General features: G+C 55.7%; 1 protein-coding gene across 1 annotated transcript in view; it reads left to right on the plus strand.

Moving 5' to 3' along the window:
• Positions 1-23159, plus strand: part of LETM1 (leucine zipper and EF-hand containing transmembrane protein 1) — a 54273-nt gene that overhangs the window by 15312 nt on the left and 15802 nt on the right. The window contains exons 3-8 of the mRNA XM_040496101.1: positions 368-371; positions 4606-4666; positions 10628-11078; positions 18472-18615; positions 19197-19334; positions 19989-20192. Of these exons, the coding sequence (XP_040352035.1) occupies positions 368-371; positions 4606-4666; positions 10628-11078; positions 18472-18615; positions 19197-19334; positions 19989-20192 (1002 nt within the window). The remainder of the gene's footprint in view (positions 1-367; positions 372-4605; positions 4667-10627; positions 11079-18471; positions 18616-19196; positions 19335-19988; positions 20193-23159) is intronic.

The following is a 23159-nucleotide window of genomic DNA, read 5'->3' on the forward strand; positions in this document are numbered from 1 at the left end:
GGCCTCGCCCCTCCGCCCCGCCCCGACCAGCCGGTTGCCGGGGCGTGAGTGCCGCGTGCGGGGCGGCCCGGCGCGGGCGGCGGCCTGTGACTCACTCGCGCTGTGACCTTAGCCGCCCGGCTGCTGGCCGCTGCGTCCAGAGCGGGTTTGGGAAAGTTTTTTGAAGGGAGCGCGCTGACGGCCAGCCCTGGGGCTGTCTGGGCGCTCCTCTCGTGGTTAAGCTTGGTGGAACGTGGTGTTCACTCACGAGGACAGTCGTGCCCTTGGGCCTCGTTTAGGACTCTTCACGTGAGACGGCCTGGGTCTGCCGCCTTGTGGGACATCCGTGGGACCGATATCCGTATAGGCCTGTGTGGGGCATGTGTAGAGGGGCCCCAGGCCTTGCTGCGCATGGCCTCAGCCTGGCCCCTTTGTACCCCCAGGCTCTGTGACCCTAGCTGTCCACACAGATCACACCTAACGCGGGGCTCCTAGGGGTTCACATGTCAGCAGCCCACACTCCCTTTCTGACTCCCTCCCCTTTGACATTAACCTTTCTGAGTTCCTTATTTGTAAGATTGGGACTTGCCCTACAAAATTTAGATTCAAGTAAAATAAATTTCAAGGTACTGTACAGTTCACAAAAGCACTCCCAAGAAACATGATTCTTGTAATTTTTAAGTGATGGCTGGTTGGCTTCTTAGAACTTTGGAGCCATGGGAAGGGCATTGGGCCGCAAGAACTGACAGTGTGAATGGTCTAGGTGCCCAGTCAGCCTCCCATCTTACCACCTGCCCTCAGAGTTTTCCGTGTTTAGGATGGTAATGAAAATGGTTGGCCACTTCACGGCTCTGTGGCGTGTTCACAGTTTAAAAGTTAGCGGAGTTTGTCCTGTGGTTGCATCGTTCTGGGACCACCGACGTTTCCTGTAGTTGGCACTGTTCTGTATTACACAGGAAGGGGCTGAGAGGGGGTCAGACCTCTGGGTTGCTGCGAGACCAACAGGGAATCCAGAGCCTGTGAGACCCAAGACTGGACTGTGGGGCACAGTCCCAAACCCTCCGAAATGGCACTCCCAGCTGGGCACAGCAGTCCTTCTCTGGAGCACTTTTCCCCGTCGTTAACTTCTTTTAGGAGTATGGCTCGTTGTCGTAATTAGTAAACCAACTTTGAAGCATTATTATCGACTGAGGTTCTATACTGTATTCGGATTCCTTTCCTTGTGTTCCATACTTTCTTCTGATTTTTGTTTTGTGATTTACATACTCTATCTTTATTCTGCACGTACTTTTCTCTTTGTTGGAGACATTTCCTTTACTTCTTTAATTTGCACACATTTTGCTCTGATGTCTTTCTTTGTCCCAGGATCTTATCCAGGACACCACATTACATGTAGCTATTTCCCTTTATAGTCTTGGCTGTGACACGTTGCTCAGGCTTTCCGTGACAGTTTTGAGGACTGTTTAGATCTAGTGCAGAATGCCCCGCTATTGGGATTTGTTTGGCATTTTTCCTGTTTCTGTTTCTTTTCTTAGTTTTTGATTTTTCTTTTTGAGAGACAGAGTGTGAGTGGGAGAGGGGCAGAGAGAGGGAGACACAGAATCGGAAGCAGGCTCCAGGCTCTGAGCCGTCAGCACAGAGCCTGACGCGGGGCTCGAGCTCACAGACGGTGAGATCATGACCTGAGCTGAAGTCGGACGCTTAACTGACAGCCACCCAGGCAGGCGTCCCACGTTTGGCATTTTTTCATGGTTAGACTGGGGTTATGTGTTTTGGGGAGGAAGATCACAGGTGTGATGTCCTCATCACATCCTGTTTAGGATGCCTGCTAGCAAGATGAGTTTTGTAGTCAGTATTGACCTTGATCACTGGGCGGAGGTAGTATTTGTCAGATTTCTCCACAGTGGGGAGTTACTTTTCACCCCCTTTTTGTGCCATGCTTTGGAAGTTGCTGTGTGGGGCACATACTTGGGAGTGGGCTGGGGCCCTGTAGCGGGGGGACTGACCGGGTTTGCCACAGACTGGGTGAGAGCCGTGAGGTCTTGGCCTTTGGCGACTATTGAAACCGGGGAGGACTCGGGGAGGAGCAGGCTGGGGCAAGCCGTGGGTTCTCAGAGCTGTTGGATGGGAAGTGCTCAAGGGACCTCAGAGTCTCCTATCCTCACAGGTATTCCAATGCAGGGTGCCTGGGAAGGTGCTGGAGGGTGGGTAGGGAGGATCCTGCCTGGAGCAGCTGGTGCAGAGAACCCAGAGAGCCCTGTCTCCCGGAAACCAGGTGGAGAAAGGTGTGGGATATGATGAAATACATTTGGTCTGTGCCCTGTCCCTGTTCCCGGCAGAGTTCTTAGAACCTTTGATAGTTCCTGCAACAAAGGGGTGTTTTGTGTTACTTATAATGAGCCCCCTTTCTTCACACCTATGCTAACAAGGTACCTGAGATTAGAGGGTTGGCTCTTCCAGCCCAGCCCCGACCTTCAGGGATGGGAAGGGATCTGGGGATTGAGCTCAGGCACCAGAGGCCGAGGCTGTAGTCAGTCACGCCTAGGTAAGTGAGGATGACTCCTGACTAGGGAGGTCCCGCCTCGGAGTTGGTGGCTTCTGCAGATGCCGACCCCACAGGGACAGAGGCTCCTGCGCTTAGGAGTCTTGGAGACCTTCCTTGGGTACCTCACCGTCTGGCTGTTTTTCCTGTCCTGTCTAATAAACTCTAATAGCAGGCAGAACACTTTGCTGAGTTCTGTGCTGTTCTGGATAATTAACAAAACTGAAGGTGATCGTAAGAACCCCCAAATCTGTAGCTGGCAGATGTGTGGGTGGCCTGGGGACCCTGCTTGCAGCTGGTGTCCCTAGTGAAGCAGTCTTGTGCTGAGTGCTTAACCAGTGGGTTTGCATTAATTCCGGATAGAGTCAGAATTGAATGGTGGTTGGGGCCCCTGGGTGGCTCAGGTCATGATCTCACAGTTCATGAGTTCGAGCCCCGTGTCGGGATCTGTGCTGACAGCTCAGAGCCTCAAGCCTGTGTTGGATTCTGTGTCTCCCTTTCTCTGTGCCCCTCCCCTGCTCGTGCTCTGTCTCTCAAAAAATAAAATAAAACGTTAAAGAAAAAAAAAAAAAGAATTGAATGGTGGGTTGCCCAGTTGGTGCTGGAGTATGGGTTGTTGGGAAAAAAACAAAACAAAACAAAAGGACTTCTAGAAGGAAAGAGTGGCCCACCCATGAACCGTATCTCAAGAGTCCCCATCACCTCCCGGAATGGGGTTTCTCAGAGGGCCAGGGAAGCCTTCGGAGTGGGGAGATTGTGGGAAGGGACCAGGTGGGACCGGGATGCACAGTTCACACAATGTAGAGATGGGGGGTAGGCCAGGCAGCTCTGGGAGCTGTGATGGCTTGTGTGCTTCCGGGGGGGGGGGGGGGGGGGGGGGGGTGTCCAGGGTGGGGCTGCAAGGCGGGGAGTGTGCAGGGCAGGGGGCTGGTCCAAGTCTGGGAGTCCTCTGTTTGGTCCTCAGCTAGAGTGAGAAAGACTTGATGTGATTGGAAATGTAGTGTTTGAAATGGAAAAGGTTACTTTATGAACCACAGTGACCACATGTGAGCCCAGACGCCAGCTTAAAACAAGGCTGTCACTCATACTACAAGGTCCTAAATTTAATGTTTGATGGGAATATGAGAGTTGCCTATGATGACATCGGGCTCCTTCTGAGTTACATAAAGTGACCAGTGGAAGTGTGTGTCCCCAGAGGATCCACGGGGAGCAGCCTGGATGTGCCCTGCCTGGTCTGCTCCGAGCTTGTCCAGGAGTCCGCACCTGTCCCCTGCCGTGCCTGTCTGCTCTCCTCCCTTCTCGCGCTGGCTCCCCGAGTAAGGCCTCAGCACCCCAAGCCCGCTCTGTGCACTCCTGCTGCCTGAGGGTCTTAGGGTGCTGGCCCGCCTTTCCAGCCCTGCTCTGCCCTGCCAGCACGGTGCCTGTGGCCCTGCCGCCCCAGGATTGCCAGTGCCTGTCTCGTCCCCTCCACCGCTTGTGTCCGCAGCACAGGGTCTGAGCACAGGTCGTGTGACTGGACTTGGAATTTATGCTCAGGGAAAGTGTCAAAAATACGCGAAAATCCTAAAAGCGTGCTGTACGCTCAGCGGTAGTGTTTATCCAAGATACGGTTTACTTGCGGTGTTTGGTCTACGAGTGGTTCTCATAGCCCTCACCCTCCTGTGGGCAGAGAAGTTGAGGGACCCTTTGGATCAGGCCCTTGCTTGCCCTGTGGGGCTGTCTGTGCACTCAGGGGTCCCGCGCAACTGCGCATCAGCTGGAGCGAGTAGGGTCCCGCCTGGGGAGACCTTCAGGCCCGGGCTCTGGGCCCTCGGCTGGTGGAACCCTGTGTCCCCGGTAGGGGTGCGTGAGGCCAGGGGCTGCCTCAGGTCCCCCTTCTTCCCTAGAGCTACCCCAAGACACTGTATTCCTAATGTGTCCCTTCACTTAGCAACACCCTGAAACCTTCCGGCACTCAGAACACGCTTCCAGACACTTACTCTGTGAAAGACACGGGGCACCCTTTCGGACTCTAAAAGGTGGTGTTGGTGTGAAACGCCTGGTTTGACACGAATTTTCTTGCTTTTTCTTTGTCTCTGTCATAGGTGGTCTGGGAGAGCCCGCTTGTCTCAGTTGTGCCAACGCCGTGGGGTTGATAAGCCACTTGTAAGTAAATCGTCACTTATCGTCCTTCTGTAAGTGGGAGCTTGGAAGTGCTCGAGTGACGTGTGACTCCTGATTGTGGGGAGACAGTACCTCCTGCTTTGCTGTGTTTGTTTTCCTTTCTTTTCACCCTTTATCTTTTCATTTTGAAACATAACCACATGTTAGTGGGTCTTTGGAAAATAAGCATTCATAATTTCAGTGTCTGTTACAAATATTATTAGCATTTTGATGTATTTTATTCTGGTCTTTTGTTCACGCGTCTGTTTTTTATTTGTTTATTTAAATGCTTTTTATTTAGTTTTGAGAGAGCGCGAGAGTGTGAGCAGGGGAGGGGCAGAGAGAGAGGGGGACAGACGATCGCTCTGTGCTGATACCAGCAAGCCTGACGCGGGGCTTGAACTCACAAACCGTGAGATCCTGACCTGAGCCGAAGTTGAGCATCTGACTTCCCACTGAGCCACCCAGACGCCCTCACACGTCTGTTTTGGAAAGCTGCGCTGGGTACTTCGCACCGTGTGCTTTGCTCTGCTCACACGGCTGCTGTTTTCAGTGGCTTTTCATGGACTTTGCAAAAAGACGTTGGGTGCTCCACGCAGCATTGCAGGTGTGGGGCTCCCTCAGTGAACACACTAGACCCTCGCTTGAACCCCATTTGGTCCTTCACAGAGCGTCATGTTGAGCGAGTGGTGGCCGCAGGGCTCACTTACCCCCACCTGGTTCTGGGGATATGTCTGCAGTGTGGATTTAGCCCTTCCCTCTGGTGAGAAGTCTGTGATACTGTTGCGAGGCTTGGAGGGCTTCCTGGAGGGAGTGGCATCCACTCTTCCCTGTCCGCTGTCGCAAATGGACTTGAACTTCTCTCAGGGTTCCTGTTCTCTCCCACCTGCATTCCCTCTGCCCAGCATCCCTGAGCACAGTTTCCTGCTGATCCCCTTCACCTACGTGGTGGGATGCCCAGACCTTTCTTCCTGATCCCAGGCCCTTGTCCCAGACACCCAGAGTGGAGCCCGTCTCTCCCTTCCATCCCTGATTCTCCCTGTTGGAGAGTGCAGGACCCCCTTCCCAGGTGCCACCCAGGTGGCCCCTCACAGCGTCTTGCCCATGGAACCATGGGGGCTTTTAAGTTTTTTTACTCATTTGAGATCGTTAATTTGTTACCTCATCTGGAGAGGGGCCCCTGAGTGGCTTGGCTCAGTCGGTTAAGCGTCGTACTTCGACTCAGGTCATGATCTCACGGTCTGTGGGTTCGAGCCCCACAGTGGGCTGTGTGGTGACAGCTCGGAGTCTGCTTGGGATTCTCTCTCTCTCTCTCTCTCTCTCCCTGTCTCTCTGCCCCTCTCTTGCTTGTCTCTGTCCCTCTCTCTAAATAAATAAATATTTTTTTTAAACAGACCTTTTTTCTCTCTCAGGTGAAGGTCACTTTCTTTGTGTAGGCCACGTGCATTAATTGAAGGCAGTTCCCAGATGTGTTGGATTTGGTCTCGTTAATGGACCTCTTGTCTCATTTTTTGAGTGGTTATTGCTGGCACGTAAGTTACCAGCTGTCTTGTGTCCAACCACTTCTCACAGCTCCCTTTACTAGGTTTTAGCTCCTCCTATAACACCTTAGCGGCGGGGGTGGTCCTGGGACGTGGTAGCAGTACCAACGTGCGTTTCTGCCTCTGTCTAGCTCTTGCTTCTGCTGCTTTTGGGTTCTCTCGGCAGCCGGGTCTTGTCAGGAGAGCTGTAGGCAAGAAGTAGTGTCTAGTGTTGAGTCTGGAAGGTTGGCTTTTGTCTCCAGGACTCCGCTGTGTCTTTTTATTCGTAGTGCGCTAAAATGTTTTTATTAGGAATACGTGTTGAATTTTTCAGGCACCTTTTAAGAGTCAAATGTACCTGCATTTAAGATTCATATTAAAACATAAGCACTCTGTGCTTTATTAACGTGAATTTTTTATAAGTTAACAATTTTTAGAAAATTAAACACTTTTTTTTTTACAAAGTTAAGCAGTGAGGGGCACCTGGCTGACTCAGTCTGTGGATCATATGACTCTTGATTTCGGGGTCGGTCGTGAGTTCAGGCCCCATGTTGGGTGTAGATTACTTAAAAATAAGTGAAATAAAATTATATGTTTAAAAAAAAAAGGAAAGTTACATAATGAGAACTATAAAGCTGTTTTGCTGAACTCATGCATTTGAAATGAGCAGTTATAGGTGAGAGTTGAAGTTTTATATCACATCCAGCACACGTTACTTGTTATTTTGATGGCACAGATAAGTATCGGTGACCCTTGAACGAGAACGCAAGGCGGGGCTGGGGGCGCTGGCCCCTGTGCAGTCGAAAGTGCACCTGTAACTTTTGACTTCCCTGAAACTTAGCTACTGACAGCCTGCTCTTGACCAGAAGCCTTGCTGAACATAAAAAGTCAATTAACACGTGATTTGTATATGTATCATATGCTGTAGTCTTACAATAAAGCAAGCTAGACAAAAGAAAACTTAAGAAAATGGTTAGGAAGAAACGCTTACGGGACTGTCCCGTGTTTATGAAAAAGCCTCAGCGTGAACGCGGTCCCGGCACAGAAGTCCGTGCGTGGCGCGGGCCTGTGTGGTGGCGGTGCCCCGTGAGGGGGTCTGTCATCTCAGCTTTCAGCTCTGGTGGTCCCGACCCCAGAGCGTGAGCGGCTGCGGAGTTTCTGATCCAGGACCACTCGATCGATGGGCGTTATCTAGCTGCCCTTGACCTACTTTATCCTAAAAGTGAAGGCAGAGAGGGAGTCCAGTAAAGTGCAGCCCCTTGGTTGCAAAGCCCCCCAAGCACAGGGGGTCGTTCGGCGGGAGGACGGGGCTGCCGTGAGGCTCTCGGGCTCCTGCGTGGGACCACTCGGAGGATTGGTGGCTGGTGCTTGCCTGGCCCCCGGAGTGTCCTGCAGGGTGCACTGGGTACCACAGGGCCTGGAGGGCGCTGACAGAGGTCCCAGTGCCGTGGGCGGCGGCCTCCCATTCCCCAGCCGAGGGGCACCTTGTCCTGCGGGCAGCGTCACCTCTTGTCTCTGGGCAGAGAGGCACCCTGCGCTTCGGGAACCATTCCTCCTGGTCCTGGGACCGGTGGCTTTATTGTCCGCCTCTGCTTCCCTTTTTTGCTGCTGCTGTCACCGCCCTTGCTGACGCCATGTCCCTGAAGAACTGAACGTGGCACGTTGAGGGTTGGCGCCCTCCGTGGCCCAGCCGTAGGCCGCTGTCTGGGTGGGCTGTCCCCTTGGGAAGGGGACGTGTCAGGTGGCCCGCAGGTGTTGTGCCTGTGGCATCTTTTCAAGGGTCCAGAAGGTGCTGTGGGGAGAGCAGGCCTGGGTCCCTCTGCCTGCCATCCTGTGTTCGTGCGGCTGATGCCATGAGGCCCGGGAGATGCTCTGACCTGCGAACGCACTCCTCCGCCAGGTGCTGCTTAGGACTTCTCCCCTTTTTTTTTAAGATTTCATTTCATTTCTTTTCATTTCATTTCATCTGTTTATTTGAGACAGAGAGAGAGAGAGAGAGAGAGAGAGAGAGAGAGAGAGAGAGAGAGAGGATACCAGGCGGGCTCCGTGCTGTTAGTGCAAAGCCCATCGTGGGGCTCGATCCCGCAAACCGTGAGAATTCACAAACCCCATGATCAAGAGTCGCATGCTTGGGCGCCTGGGTGGCTCAGTCGCTTGAGTGTCTGACTCTTGATTTCTACTTGGATCATAGAGGTTGGGCTCTGTGCTGTGTGTGGAGCCTGCTTAAGATTCTCTCTCTCTCTCTCTCTCTCTCTCTCTCTCTCTCTGCCTGCCCCTTTCCCTTGCTCATACTCTGTCTTCAAAAAAAAAAAAAAAAAAAAGTCACACACTCTACCACCCGAGCCACCCAGGCACCCCTGGTTTTTCTCTTGTTGAAGGTGGCAGCAAGTTGTCAACGTTGAGGTGGACGTGGGAGCCCGCACCCTTAGATGAAATGAATGCCTTTGATAGGAGTCCCTCAGCGTTTTCATGTGAACAAACAGACTGTCTTGTAGTGACTGTGTATTTCTTGTTGACATTTCTTTTGTCCAGAGTAGTTTTTTCCCACTTTAAGGGGAGCGAAGAAAAGAGAAAGCAGGAGAAGGTCTGGTGGTGGGCCTGTGGGATCCCGTGTAGGTGAGGCGGGCGCTTCTCGGGAGGGACGCTGAGCCGTGGGCTCTAGTGACCTGGGGCAGAGCAGGGTCCCGGCAGTGCCCAGATTAGTTTTGTTTTGACGAATATTTCTAAGGTAATAAATTATGCAATTTTATGCTTTTTGAAAACAGCTAAACCTTTCTGGGTAGAATATTGGTAATGTTAGTTTCTAGCGTGCTTGAGGAGAGCCAGATCCCGGAGCCTCGCTGGCCCCAGCGGATATGCTGGGTGCCTTTCAGCTTGCTGTGTTTTCGCGAGTCTCTGCTTTCGCCTATTGGCTGTGCTGTCCAGCGCCGACATCACGCCTTCTTGTGGAAGCCACTTGCTTCCTTGCTCGTTGAGTGTCGGGAGCCTGGATCATTAAGTTCGACAGAGACAGGATGGCAGGATGGCAGGCTGATCCCTGCATCAGGAGGTGAGGCTGAGGCACAGAAGGCACAGTCTGGGGCCACAGTCCCACAGCCGCAAGTGACTGAGTGGGTCTGCTGTGCTCTGTGCAGCCTGTCCCTCGGCAGCTGTGACCCAGTCAGGGCAGGGTGGGTTCAAGGCCGCGCCCTTCCCGCTCAGGTGTTGACTGTGGGGCCCTGGGGCTCACGGCACAGGACTGACCCTGCCCTTTGAAGGCAGGAGGCCGTTGAGGGGTTGCTCGATGGGTGGCGGGTGATGCCCTGTGCCAGCTGCACCCACGTGATGCAGGCTGTGAACCGAGGCGGGCACGCCTCTGGCTGTCCTTCAGCATTCCCCACCTGTAAGAGGTACAGCTGGGCCAGACGTTCCCTGGCTTCCTCCAGCCCCGATTGGCGGCTGCCAGCTCCCTGGTGGGTGTCGTATGCACCTGGCGCTCTGGGTACTTCACGTGTCTGTTACTGCACACGTTTACAGAGGACGCTCACGAAGCACAGAGAGAGGTTAATTAACTTGCCCGAGGTCTCAGCATTGAGTAGTGGATTGGAATTTGGGATGGGGCAGGCAGCTGCGGAGCCCAGGTCCCGTGAGATGCTCCAGCCGATGGGAAGAGGCTGGGCTTGTGTCAGTTATGAGCACGAGCCTATGAGCTGACTTGGAGCCTGTGGCCTCCCGGGGGTGGGTTTGTGCCCGGGGGCGGGGGGAGCGTCGTCCAGTGTGACGGGTGGGGTACGAAGGAGATCCCGGGGCTCCAAGAGTCGTGCAGGTGAGGTGTTCCAGCGCTGGATGTCATCGAGGCTCTGGGCTGAGCAGAAGCAGCAGCGTGGGGAAGATGGAGGAGCGGGTCCGGGGCGTGATTCGTTGGGTTTTCGCCACTTGGTACAAACGTCTCTGCTGGACAGTGCACGGGTTTGGGTCCCCGTGGATTTGAGCGTCCTCACTAACTTCCGGGGCTCGCTCAAGAACTGCAAATCTTCGTAGAAAGGCACCTGGTAGGGAACGGACCTCCCTGCCCCGCCTCCACCCCCCCAATTCCCCAAGTCTGGGAAGCCACCTGGGAGACCTGCCCCGAGGTCGGTTCTGTAGTCCAGGGGTCAGGGGCCAAGCTCTGCTGTTTGTGTCCAATCTGCCCTTCCTTCGAGCCCCCGGCCCCTTGGTGCCCTGGTGCCACCTGTGAGCCCACGGGGACCGACCGCTCTCAGTCCCTCGCACAAGCCCCTTCCCAGCAGCCCCTCTTCCTCCTGATGTGTTTCCCGGGCACGCAGACGTGGTGGGGAGTCGGTGTCGGTGCTGGGAAGATTGAGTGTCTGTGTGGTTGTGACGCAGCCTGGTCCGTGTCGCGCTTACGGGTTTGAGGTGCCAGGAGGTCGCCCCTCATCGCTGTTTTCCTGTCTCTCTCTCCAAGGAATGTCTCGTTTCGCTGCTGCACTCCTGCCCACCCCGTGTACCTGTCCTTCAGGACCGATCCCCGTGGCTGCTGGACTGCGAGGCCCGGGCGCGTGTGCTCGGTGGCCCGAGTGCCGTGGGCCCCCGCCCCCGCTGGCCTGTTGGTCACGGGGCCTCAGTTCCTCCCCACGCGCTGCTGGCACTCCACGCCCCCGCTGGGTGACGACTCTGTGGTGGAGAAGTCCCTCAAGTCCTTGAAGGACAAGAACAAGAAGCTGGAGGAGGGAGGCCCCGTGTACAGCCCCCCGCCGGAGGCGACCGTGAGGAAGTCCCTGGGGCAGAGGGTCCTGGACGAGCTGAGGCACTATTACCACGGCTTCCGCCTGCTCTGGATCGACACGAAGATTGCGGCGCGCATGCTCTGGCGGGTCCTCCACGGCCACAGCCTCACCCGCAGGGAGCGCAGGCAGGTAATGGACGCTCGGCAGCTCCCGGTCGGGCCGCCTCTCAGGTGCTTTCAAATACTTCCGGGGCTTTCCTTCTGCAACTCGTGGTTAGAAGATAATAATAACAAGAGGAAACTCTAACCGTGAACCTCCCTGTGCCACCGCTGATGATCTCTCGGTGCCTCCGCGGCCAGAGGGTCTCACACACCCCGTCTGTGGTCTCCCGTCGCTCTGGCCTCGTGCCACCGCGTCGGCCTTCTTTCCTGTCGGAGGCCTGTGCCCACCCCGGCGGACTTCTTTTGCAGGGTAGCTGCCTTTTCTGTCTCGTTGCTTTCCAGATGTCTGTCTTTAGGGCTGTGCTTCTCCCTCTGTGAGCTGGGTCTTACTTGTTGGCTCTGAGCTCCTGACTCAGGTCTCACCTCTGTCATCGGCTCCGGAACCTGCCCGCCCACCGGCTCTTTAGCTGCTGGGAGCTCTGGTTCAGCGTTCGGTACGCCAGCTTTCTCCGCCATTCACCAGCTCTTTTATTTTTCAACCTGTTTCTTCACGTTTATCTATTTGGAGAGAGAGTGAGCGTGAGCAGGGGAGGGGCAGAGAGAAAGGGAGAGACGGAATCCAACTCAGGCCCCTCACTGTCAGCCCAGAGCCTGACTCGGGGCTTGAGCCCACGCACCGCGAAATCTTGACCTGGGCCAAAATCGAGAGTCGGACGCTTAACCGACTGAGCCAGCCAGTCACCTCTGCCCTTCGCCAGCTCTTAGAAAAAGATCGCTCCTATTTTTCAGGAGCTCAGACCTTCTGGGTGTCTTACTTTGCCTGAAATAACTGACAGTTACACTGTAGACTTTTCTTTCTCTCCTTCTCGCTCTCTTCTTTTTTGCTGGGTCCCCAGGGGCCAAGGGGCGGCTTTAAGTTCTCAGTGCCCTAGGATTCTCCGAGGAAAGGAGCAGAAGTGTCTCCTCCCCGGAAGTTGACTGCCAGAAGGTTCCTCTGTGAGAAAACAAGGACTTGACTTTAACGCGACCTGGGGAGTTGGCCGTTATGTGTGAGAGTTCCTCTGGCTTCTGATTTCGTACGTGTTCTCAAGAACTTCTGGAGAACCTGGGTCGTGGTTGTTTGACTGGCTGGGATTTCCCCTGGGATGCCACGTTAGAAGGGAGCAGATGGAGAATTGAAAGAAGGACAGTTGTATTGGAATTTCAGGATCATCCTGTTAGTGTCTGTCGGATGTTGATGACGAGGTGCGTTGTTGAGTTAATCACAGTGAAATGCTTTATATCCTGGACTCCCGTGCGCTGCTCCCCTACCCCGCGAGAGCTGTGTGCATTCGCTGCTTCCGTGAGGATGATGAGACTTCGTAAGAACAAAAACAAAAGAGTGGGAGCAGATGAGCACGTCCCAGCGAGAGGTCCCAGTGAGAGGCCCCGGCGAGAGGCCCCGGCGAGAGGTCCCAGTGAGAGGTCCCAGCAAGGCCCCAGCGAGAGGCCCCAGTGAGAGGTCCCAGCAAGGCCCCAGTGAGAGGTCCCAGCGAGAGGCCCCAGCGAGAGGCCCCAGCGAGAGGCCCCAGCGAGAGGCCCCAGTGAGAGGTCCCAGCAAGGCCCCAGCGAGAGGTCCCAGCGAGGCCCCAGGGAGAGGTCCCAACGAGAGGTCCCAGGGAGAGGTCCCCGTGTGCATATGGACTTGGCAGGGGTAGTACATGGGAGAGGCTTTGTGGGGCTGTGCTTTCTTCTCCTGGTTTCAGGGCCTTCCAGGTGATTTGAATTTGAACAAAATGTTGGCATATAGAAGAGTGACTCTTACAATTAGGATATTTACAAAGGCAAGCGGTTGTAAAATAATTTGTAGGAGTCGTTTAAGTGGAAGATAGATTTGAAATGTGAATTTAACTCTTGCTGTTGTCGTGAAGCAGAATTCACCAAACGTTGGGTTGTCCGCCCCCCCCCAGGGAACATGAGCTGGGTTTGGACCGCCGTGAGACAAGTTAGCTGTACCCCACTGGCGGGGCATGGTTGCCATGGTGATCCTCAGTCCAGAGGAGGTGCAGTCCAGACACCTGGTGTATGTGCTTGGCCGAGGCTCCAACGGGGCGAAGGTGCCATCTGTGGGATTATGACTGGCCACCTCTGAGTCAGAATCCTGCCCAGGTGGAATGATAGGACAGCACCATGGGGCCTCGATGGCCTCGGATGGCTGGTCCCCCGCCGGCCCTGCCGGCCGGCCCTGGTGCGTTGGGACCAGGGTTGGGTGCCGAGAGCCCCTCGTCCTGGGCAACAAGACCACCCCTTTGCCTGTCATGCAGCGCACGTTCGTGGGGAACCTGGTGCTTTAAACCATTCGTGGACGACCGGTTTCTGAGTGGTGGCTTCCCACATAGCACAGCAGCTCCCTCACTGCGATCAGCTGAAAGTCAGCCCTCCTTAAAAAAAAAATGAAATGTGAATTTAAGGTCACAACTGTTGAATGCATGCTGATCGTGTGAAACAGAGAATGACAGAAACGTCTGAGGATTGCTGTGGAATAGAAGTATTGGGAAAGTAGTTTTGTGTTCTGACCTTGGGCCCCGTGGACCTGCAGGGTTTGGAAGGACTGTTTCTGTCCCCCAGATGCTCACAGCAGAGTCAGCGCACCCTGGAGATGCCTCTCGGTGGCAGTGTGAACGTTGCAGCAGGGAGGATGGAGAAGCAGGGCTGAGGTCTGGTCACGGCGTGTGTCTGTTGACAAGTGTCCGGCGGCCGTGCAGGCAGACTCTGTCCCATCACCGGCCTGCGTTCGCGCTCAGTTAGCCGAGCGTTCCTGTAGGTGCCTCAGCACCGTGCGGGGGGCTGCAGCCGGGGCCTGGTCGGCGCGCTCCCAGGGGCTCTGGGGAGCCGAGGGCGGGGGGCCTTTGGGAAGGGGCTCCTCCTTCCAGAGCTTTCCCACCGCGTGCTTGCTTAAGCTGAAGCACGTCGGAGGGCTGATGCCTTCATCTGCAGCGACGCTCTTGGGACGGTTAAACCGCTCGCTGGTCCTCCTTGGACGCCAGGTATGTGGTTGGGAGTCTCCGAGGCTTCTCCGAGGCCCCGCAGTGAGTGTTATGTCCTCAGAGGCTCTGGCTGCACCAGCCTGCTCTCATCTGGTCCTTGACCCCTCCTGTGGTTGAGCCTTGTGCTCCAGCAGATGTGGCAGCAGCGACAGCCTGGTAGCAGTGAGCACACTGGGCCCCCGGCCCTGGGCTTCGCTCCTCCCCACGAGGGGGAGCCAGGGCTCCTTGGAGACCGAGCCCAGCAACAGCCGGGACAGCAGTGGTACAAGAGGAGGAGCCTGGGTCAGAAAGTAAAGAGAACGCGGGCACCTCTGGGCGTGGCCGGTGTGGAATAAAACAGATTTCTTGTTTCATTTCTTTCAACAGTGTTGTGCAGTTTCTTTTTTTTCTTAACGTTATCATAAATAGTTTTTTTTGGGGGGCGCCTGGGTGGCGCAGTCGGTTAAGCGTCCGATTTCAGCCGGGTCACGATCTCGCGGTCCGTGAGTTCGAGCCCCGTGTCGGGCTCTGGGCTGATGGCTCAGAGCCTGGAGCCTGTTTCCGATTCTGTGTCTCCCTCTCTCTCTGCCCCTCCCCCGTTCGTGCTCTGTCTCTCTCTGTCCCAAAAATAAATAAACGTTGAAAAAAAATTAAAAAAATAGGTTTTTTTTTTGTTACAAAGTAAACAACCTAAAATTTACCCTTTTAGCCATTTTTAGGTCTGTGCTTCTGCGGCACCGAGGACCTTCCCAGTGTCGTGAACGTCCCTACCACCCGTCTCCAGAACCCTGCCGTCTCCCCAAACAGAAACTCTGCCCCCGTTCCACACTCACTCTCCACCCCCTTCCGCCAGCCCGACACCCACCACCTCCCTCCTGTCTCCGTGATCTGACTCCCCTGGGGCCTCACGTAAGGGAGGTCACAGAGCGTCCGTTCCTTCGTAACTGGCTTACTGCACTTAGTCTGCTCAGAGTTCATCGTGTGGTGGCAGGCGGCAGGAGTCCTCTTTTGAGGCTGAGGCTGAATAGCACTCCATTGGGTGGATGGACCACACTTTCTCACCTGTCCATAAGTCACAGACACTGGGTTTCTTCCGTCTTTTGGCTTGTGTGGGTGAACAGAGCTTTTAAAATTTCAGTCTCCACGTGTTGATCGCTAGTACAGGTGACCCTTGAACAACACAAGTTCGAACTGTGTGGATCCATCTCCATGTGGGTTTATTTTTTTTATTTATTTATTTTTTCAACTTTTTTTTTTTTTGGGGGGGACAGAGAGAGACAGAGCACGAACGGGGGAGGGGCAGAGAGAGAGGGAGACACAGAATCGGAAGCAGGCTCCAGGCTCTGAGCCGTCAGCCCAGAGCCCGACACGGGGCTCGAACCCACGGACCGCGAGATCGTGACCCGGCTGAAGTCGGACGCCCAACCGACTGCGCCACCCAGGAGCCCCGATGTGGGTTTATTTTTTATAAATATACGAACATGGAAAAAATATGAAAACGTGTACGCTACTATAAATGTACTTTCTCTTAAGATTTTCTTAACGTTTCTTTTTGTCTGGCCTAATTGAAAGAATGCAGCATATGATACCTGCAACATACAAAGCGTGTGTTAATTGTTTACGTATCGCTGAGGATTCTCATCAACAGTAGGCTGTTAGGCTTTTAGTAGTTAAGTTTTGGGGGGATCCAAATTTACGCGAGGCTTTTTGACTGTATGGGACAGTCAGTGCCCCTAACCCTGTACTGTTCAAGGGTCAATTGTATTTAGAAATACAACTAATTTTTACAAAGCTTTTTTAAATGTTTGTTTATTTTGAGAGAGAGGGGGAGAGAATCCCAAGCAGGCTCCGTGCTGTCTGTGGAGAGCCTGACGTAGGGCTCGAACTCACAAACTGTGAGATCATGACCCGAGCCAAAATCAAGAGTCGGACACTCAGCTGACTGGGCCACCCAGGTGCCCCCACGACTGATTTTCATATATTGATCTTACATCTTGCAGAGTCACCAAAGACGGTTGTTCTGGGATCTTTTTTGTTTCTTTGTTACTGTTTTTAAAGATTTTACATTTTTTTGCAAACATTTGTTTTCCCATTTTTGTGAACACTTGTAATCTTCTGTAAAAATTAACATTTTTTAAAAAAAACATGTATTTTGAGAGAGAGAGAGAGAGAGAGAACGAGAGAACGCGAGCGGGGGATGGGCAGAGAGAGGGAGACAGAGGATCCACAGTGGGCTCCGTGCTGACAGCAGAGAGCCTAATGCAGGGCTTGAATTCGTGAACCTCGACATCATGTCTTGGCCCCTAAACATTTTACTTTTAAGTAATCTCTACACCCAGCGTGGGGCTCGGATTCACAATCCCTAGATCAAGACTCGTATGCTTCACCAGCTGAGCCAGCCAGGTGGCCCTCTGGTATCATTTTTGTAAATTCCATCAGAGTTTTTATCAGGAATGGAATTTGGGTTTTGTCAAATGCTTTTTCTGCATCTGTTTAGATGATCGTACGGTTTTCTGCTGATTAAATGTTTGAGGTTGTAAGATGAGATTAAAAGGCGAGACCTAACTACATGCAGTCTGCAAGAAACACCCCTTAAGTGTGAAGACACAAATAGGGGCGTCAGGGTCGCTCAGCCCGTGGAGCCTGTGACTCTTGATCTTGGGATTGTGAGTTTGAGACCCACGTTGGGTGTAGAGATGGCCTAAAAATAAATCTTAAAAAAAAAAAAAAAAAAAGTTAAGGCACAAATAGATTCAAAGTGAAAAAATGGGAGAAAGTAAGTGCTGCTAACGGCAGTCGGAAGAAAGCTGACGTGGCCACCTTAATATCAGACGAAGGTGGTTTCATAGCAAAGATGCCCAGGGATGAAGAAGGTCATCCTGGCACTTAACATTTCACGATGTCAAAGGGGTGCAGTCACCGAAAGGACATAACATGCCTCAGCATTTGTGTGTCTCATGGCAGAAGCCAGATGCCAAAGATGCCAAAGAGCGTCTTCCTCAGCCCTATGTAAGCAGACTGGGAGAAACAAATCGATTTACCGGTTTCCTGGGGCTGAGGGTTGAAATGGACTGCGGATGGACATAGGGCGCTTGATGGTATATGATGACAGTGCTAAAGGTGGATTTTGGTGATAGTTTCACAAGCTGTAAATTTACCAAGAATCATTGAATTACACACTCACAGTGGGGGAGTGTCACGGAATGTAAATTAAACCTTGATAGAACTGCTGAAAAAAAATTAAGGAGGAATGTCAGAAAACACAGACACCAGCTTGAAGGGCCTCTTCTGGGACCATTTGAGCATAAAAGTAGAAATAGTAACAAATTGTAAACAAATGGAAAAGTACAGGGATCCGTGAGTCTGTTTTGACGACAGACAGAAAAGCGAACGGGCCAGGTTTGTACGTGGGAAGACAGGCTCGAGGTCGGGGTCCCTGTTCCATGACCCTTGGAGCAGAGACTGGTTTGGGAAGAGCTGGGTGAGTGCTGCCCAGGGAGAAGAGCCTCAGGTGTCTCCTCCACAGAGTGCCGGGGAGGGGACCCTCTGGCCGGGTGGTCACAGTGCGCACCACCGTGGGGCAGGTGGCTCCCAACTGCCGCGAAGGGCCGCCAGGACCTGGGGAGCGGCGCCCCGGCGGGAACACGCCACTTGACCGTCGTAAGTGTCAGAAGAGGCCAGGAGAAAGCCGTTTCTAGGAGTGACCTCGCTTTTCCGGAGACGTGTAGTTAACGACCGTGGAAACGCACAGCTCGACCGGCACGAGCATGCATCTCGGTTCCTGTGAGCCTAGGCAGCTTGGGGTCAAAGGTGTTGGTTGACTGAGTAGACTGAAGAGAAGGCTGACTGGGGACCCAGCAGCAAGTGTCCGCTGAGTGTCACTCGGGGGCTTTCGATGCTTTCAACTTGTGAACGTGTTTACTGGTGTCAGCAGTAGTGGGTTCACGTCGAGGAAGTGTTGGGTTTTGGCCTAACTGTTGCTGTGTGGTCAGACCCTCTCGAGAAATAGCCGTGACACTCTCTCTGCAGGCTCTTTGGGGCGGGCGGTGTGGCCACAGCCTCCCCTGGCGACCTCGGCCTGCCGTTCTCATCCGGCTGGCTTCCGAGTTCAGGGGGCAGCGCGGTGTCTGCGTCAGGCTGTCTCCGCAGAGTGGGACCCCCCCGGTGGACGGGGCGAGAAGGGGTGGGCGGTCCGCTCCCCACGCCGGCTTCCGCCCCTCCTAGCCTTTCTGAAGGCTGTCTTCCCGCGGTGTGGACGCTGGAGAAACAGATGCCTTTGGGAGCAGCGTGCCGGGCTGTCGGGACTTAGCGCCCTCGCCGACCCCCGTCGGGCTTGGGCTGCCATCGCGCCACTGACGGTCGTCGTGAGCACCGGTGTTGACGCCTCACCCCCTGCTCCCTTCCGCCTTTTCCCAGTTTCTCCGGATATGCGCTGACCTCTTTCGCCTGGTCCCCTTCCTGGTCTTTGTGGTGGTGCCGTTCATGGAGTTCCTGCTCCCTGTCGCCGTGAAGCTCTTCCCCAACATGTTGCCGTCCACGTTCGAGACCCAGTCCATCAAGGTGACGGGGCGTCGGGGCCGGGAGCTCATTTCAGAGCGAATTTGGACGTAGTTACAACGTCTGCGTTGTTTGTGACTGACGTTCAGATGGTCGATGGTTTTGAAGTTGTATGTTTTCTTCCTAATTGGGTCATGCTGTGCTGTGAGTAGTAGACGGTGGGTTACGGAGTTGTTTCTCTTTAAATGTGCTTTAAAGTGCGGTTTCTGTAGCCCACTGTCCTTCAGGCCACGGGGAGGGCCACGGGGAGAGGCCGCCCGTGGGCGGTGCGACCTGCGGAGGGCAGGGCCCATCTGCTGTCCCCGCAGTCACAGCGTTGTTTCACCCCCACAGCCCAACGGCCCACGAAGCTTAGAAGCTTCAGCGGCCGGTCCCTGCCCTGAGGGGCCCCACAACTATCTTCTCAGGCCCCGAACTGGAAGCGCAAGTCTGGGGAGGCACAGTCCCCGGGGGGAGCGCGCGCCGCTCAGGAAAGTGCGGGAGGTGCCGGGCTGAGGGGTAAAGCGGACCCCGTGCTGGGCGGAAGCAGGCGGGAGCTGGGGTGCGGGCCAGGGGAGGGCAGCACCCCCTCTTTGACCTCACAGGAGGAGAGGCTGAAGAAGGAGCTGCGGGTCAAGCTGGAGCTGGCCAAGTTCCTCCAGGACACCATCGAGGAGATGGCCCTGAAGAACAAGGCAGCCAAGGGGAATGCCACCAAAGACTTCTCCGTGTTTTTCCAGAAGGTGCCGTGATGCTTCAGAGCCCTGGGGGCCTCAGCCCTCCAGTCCCAAGTGCCGGGTAGCGCCTCGGGGCCGCCCCGTCTTACGTAGGGGCACGCCTCCCGTCCCTCTTGTTCACTGAGGGATGCGGGACGCGGGAGTGGAGCCCCCAGGCGGCCGTGAGCTGGTGCCCTACGGGGTTTAACCCTGCTCGGTGATGTTGGTTGGGCCTGCTGTCCTGAGCTTGCTGACATCAGAATTATTTGCCTGTGACTCTGTACTTTGCAGCAGCCCCAGGGGAGGCAGAGTTCAGTAGATTCGGAACTAAGACCCTGCCGTTGTGACGAGCTGGGGGGCCAGGCTGGGGGAGGAGGGGATGGGCCCCGAGGCTGCTCCACAGCCACAGCCACGGCTCTGCTGGCGTGGGCGGGAAGGGTCCACGAGCCGGAGGGGGGCCGGAAGCTGCAGGGAGGCATCACCCCGGGGGAGCCAGTGCAGGCTGGGCGCTTGGAGCCCTCGAGGGGCTGCTCCCCAGGAGGAGCCTGGTGACCAGGGAGATCCGAAGGGGGGTTGTGGATGGTCCGGGGCACTTCCAGCTGGGGCGTGTGGCCCGAGGCCGTGGGCGGTGCTAGGGAGCGCCCCCCACCCAGTGGGTGGCTCGCTTGATTGTTCCCACAGATCCGAGAGACCGGTGAGAGACCCAGCAACGAGGAGATCCTGCGTTTTTCCAAGTTGTTCGAGGACGAGCTGACCCTGGACAACCTGACGCGACCGCAGCTGGTGGCCCTGTGCAAGCTGCTGGAGCTGCAGTCCATCGGCACCAACAACTTCCTGCGTTTCCAGCTCACCATGAGGCTGCGCTCCATCAAGGCCGACGACAAGGTGGGCACCCGCACTCGCGACCACCCTCTCCAGGCACCTGGGGCTCCGGTGTCCTGACCGTAGGGGAGGCGGAGTCACCAGCGGTCCTGTCATTCCCAGATCGCGGCGGTGGGCACTTTGCGCCTCTGCCCACCGTGGCCTGCGTGCACACACCCAGCGTGCGCGTGCGTCTCCTGGAATGACGTTGGAACCGCACGGCCCTTACGGTCTGTCCCCTGGCGTGACATTAGGAGACCTGCCCATGTCGCTAAGTATTTGTTGAAAAGGTGAATTTTAGTGGCTGCCTGATGTTTCATGGTGTGGACACGTCGTGACTTATTCACCGGTACTTTGGCTAACGTTTTGCCCCCTAAGCCGCGCTGTGATAAACGTCTTTTGGCAGCTCTTTCTGCCCACGGGTCCTGTCCCCGTGCTTCAATAAAATCATCTTCTTGCACCAAAAAACAAAACAGAAGCCACGCTCTTTTGACACAGAGTTTTGTTACCGATCTTTGACAGTTTTCATAAGAAGAGTGACCTAGGATTGGGGCTCCTGAGGAGAAGGGCAGGAGGTCAAAAGCAACCACCTTGCTCCTAGGGCTGTGCTGACCGCGGTGTCCCCCCCCCACCGGGCCCACCCACAGCCCTGCGGCCACACCGCATGTGCCCTCCAGTGTGTTTCCGGGAAGAGCTGCTAAAACCCTCCCTTTTCTCTGAGAGTGTGCCCTCCAGTGTTTCCAGGAAGAGCTGCTACACCTCTCCCTTGTCTCCGAGAGCGCTGCTGGCCCCGGAATCTGCGGCATCTGCCGGCCGTATAGGCACCTCGGAGGTGTCCGGTCTCTGCTCCCGGCCACTTCTCTGTGTTCGCGAACGTGCTCATCATAGTTCGTGTCTGACCACTCCAGTAGCTGTGGTCTGTGGGTCTTTTTGTCCGGTTTGCTTTCTCGGGCTGGTTTGCAGTGTCTCCTTCCTGGACCTAGACGTTGTCCGTGAGAAGTTTCCGAGGTTCCAGGCAGGGCCCGCCTGGGTCTGCCCCGCTAGAGAGGGGCCACTTGGCCTGCGACCACTAACCACGGATCGGGGCCGGCCCTGCTGCCTCTGGCTTGCTCCCCTGACAGAGTGTGGGCTGCAGCTCCCCTGTGTCCCTTCCTCGCGGTGCCCCCTGCGGACCAGAGCCCAGGAGCCCCGCCCCGCTCTGTGCACGTTTCCCTCTCCCTGGGCGGCAGCCTCTTGGCTCTGGCGGGGTGTCTCTGCCTCTGAGCGGGGGCCTTCGGCCTGGACTCTGAGCCTGCGCTACGCGTCGACAAGTGTCGCCGGGTCCCCAGTGGCTCACAGCCCCGTGGTTGTCCTGTCTTTCCCGGTCTGCGTAATCTTGCTGTCCCCGAGCCCTGTTGTGCTAGCTTTCTGGTGCCTCCGAGCCTGTTTCTGTGTTTGTTTCAGCTGGTTTTTCTAGTAGCTCTCGGCAGGGGTGCCGATCTGGCAAAAACCGGCTCCTTGCCGTAGCTGGAAGTGGCAGGCCATCACTGTGGGTTTGTAGGGTTGAAAGGAAGTCCTTCCTCCACTGCGTACGCATTGCGTCTCGGAAGGCGCTTGGGACACCCACTCTGTGGGCGTGAGGGGGGCTGGCATGGGCAGTCCTCTGGGGGCCACCTCACTCCCCGGGAGCCTGCGTGTGGCTGCCCCCACCTCAGGAGAGGCAGCTAGGGGCGGGTGGCCCCGGCTGGAGTCCTGGCCACTCCCTTGCTTTGTGACCTTGGACGAATCACGGCCCAGTGCCTCAGAGCCCTCCGAAACAGAACAGCCTGCACTGTCAGGGAGGTGGCCTGGGCCTCCGCTGTCCTGGGCGTGAAGTAAAAACCAAATACAAGAAGTCTCTGAGAAGTGGGAGAAGACGACCCTGGGACCCCAGGACCAACCAGGTGGGTGTTCGCACCCTGGTGCCGAAGGAGCGGCCGCTGAGGCTTGCTGATGAGTGCGGACTCCGGAAGCCCTGACGGGCAGGGCTCTTACCAATAGGGTTGTAAGTTCGAGCCCCACGTTGGGTAGAGAGATTATTTAAAACACACACACAAACAACCCTGAGAAAAGCCTGCTCCCTCTGGCCAGAGGACAGGAAAGGGGCTCTCCAGGGGCGCCTGGGAAGCTCAGCTGGTTAAGCGTCCGACTCTTGATTTTGGCTCAGGTCATGATGTGACGGTTGGTGAGGTCTCTCTCCCTCTCTCTGCCCCTTCCCCGCTCGTGCTTTCTCTCTCAAAATAAGTGGATAAACTTTTTTTTTTTTTTTTAAAGGAAAGGGGCTGCCTAGCAGGACAGAAGGCTTCAGACAGTAACGCTCTACTCCAGCCAAACACTAGAGGAAGTAGTCCCCCTACGCCAGGCGCCGGTGGGTGAGGGCTGAGACCTCCACCCTCTTCAGGATGTCACAACTGGGGTGGCGTCAGGGAAAGCTGCTCCTTCCTCCCCGGCGGGTGGTAACGAGCTGCCGCTCCGGGGGCGGCCGCCCCCCCCCCGGGGGGGGGGGGGGGGGGGGGGGCCGGCGCCCCCCCCCCCCCCCCCCCGGGGCACAGTGTCCATAGAGACCAGCAGGGGGCCTGGCAGTTCCAAGACCTTCCCTGCACACCCCGTTTGGATGGCGTCCAAAGGCCAGGTGGGGCCAGCCTGCCCCTGGCAGCCCCGGAGGTGCGTGGAGGGCTCCCCGCTACCCTGGCTTCTCCTCTGGGGCTTGGCGGAGGCTGAATGGGGAGCCTGGCAGCAACGAGGCGGCCCCCTAGTTGTTCCAAACTGCCACGGGTGTAATTTGTGGGTGTAACCGAGAGGGGGCACAGACAGATCAGCCATCAAAGAGAGCTTGTGACTCACGTTTGCGCCAGAAGCGGGTACAGCTCCTGCTCAGGACTACATGAGACGCTGATGCCCCTGGGGACCAGGAAGCGGGAGCAAGGGAGGACGTGGGACTTGGCCTTTATTACTAGTGTGGTCAGAGTGGCC

This window comes from Herpailurus yagouaroundi, unplaced genomic scaffold (genome assembly GCF_014898765.1).
Source record: "Herpailurus yagouaroundi ecotype Mexico unplaced genomic scaffold, PumYag 28, whole genome shotgun sequence".
Classification (NCBI taxonomy): domain Eukaryota; kingdom Metazoa; phylum Chordata; class Mammalia; order Carnivora; family Felidae; genus Herpailurus; species Herpailurus yagouaroundi.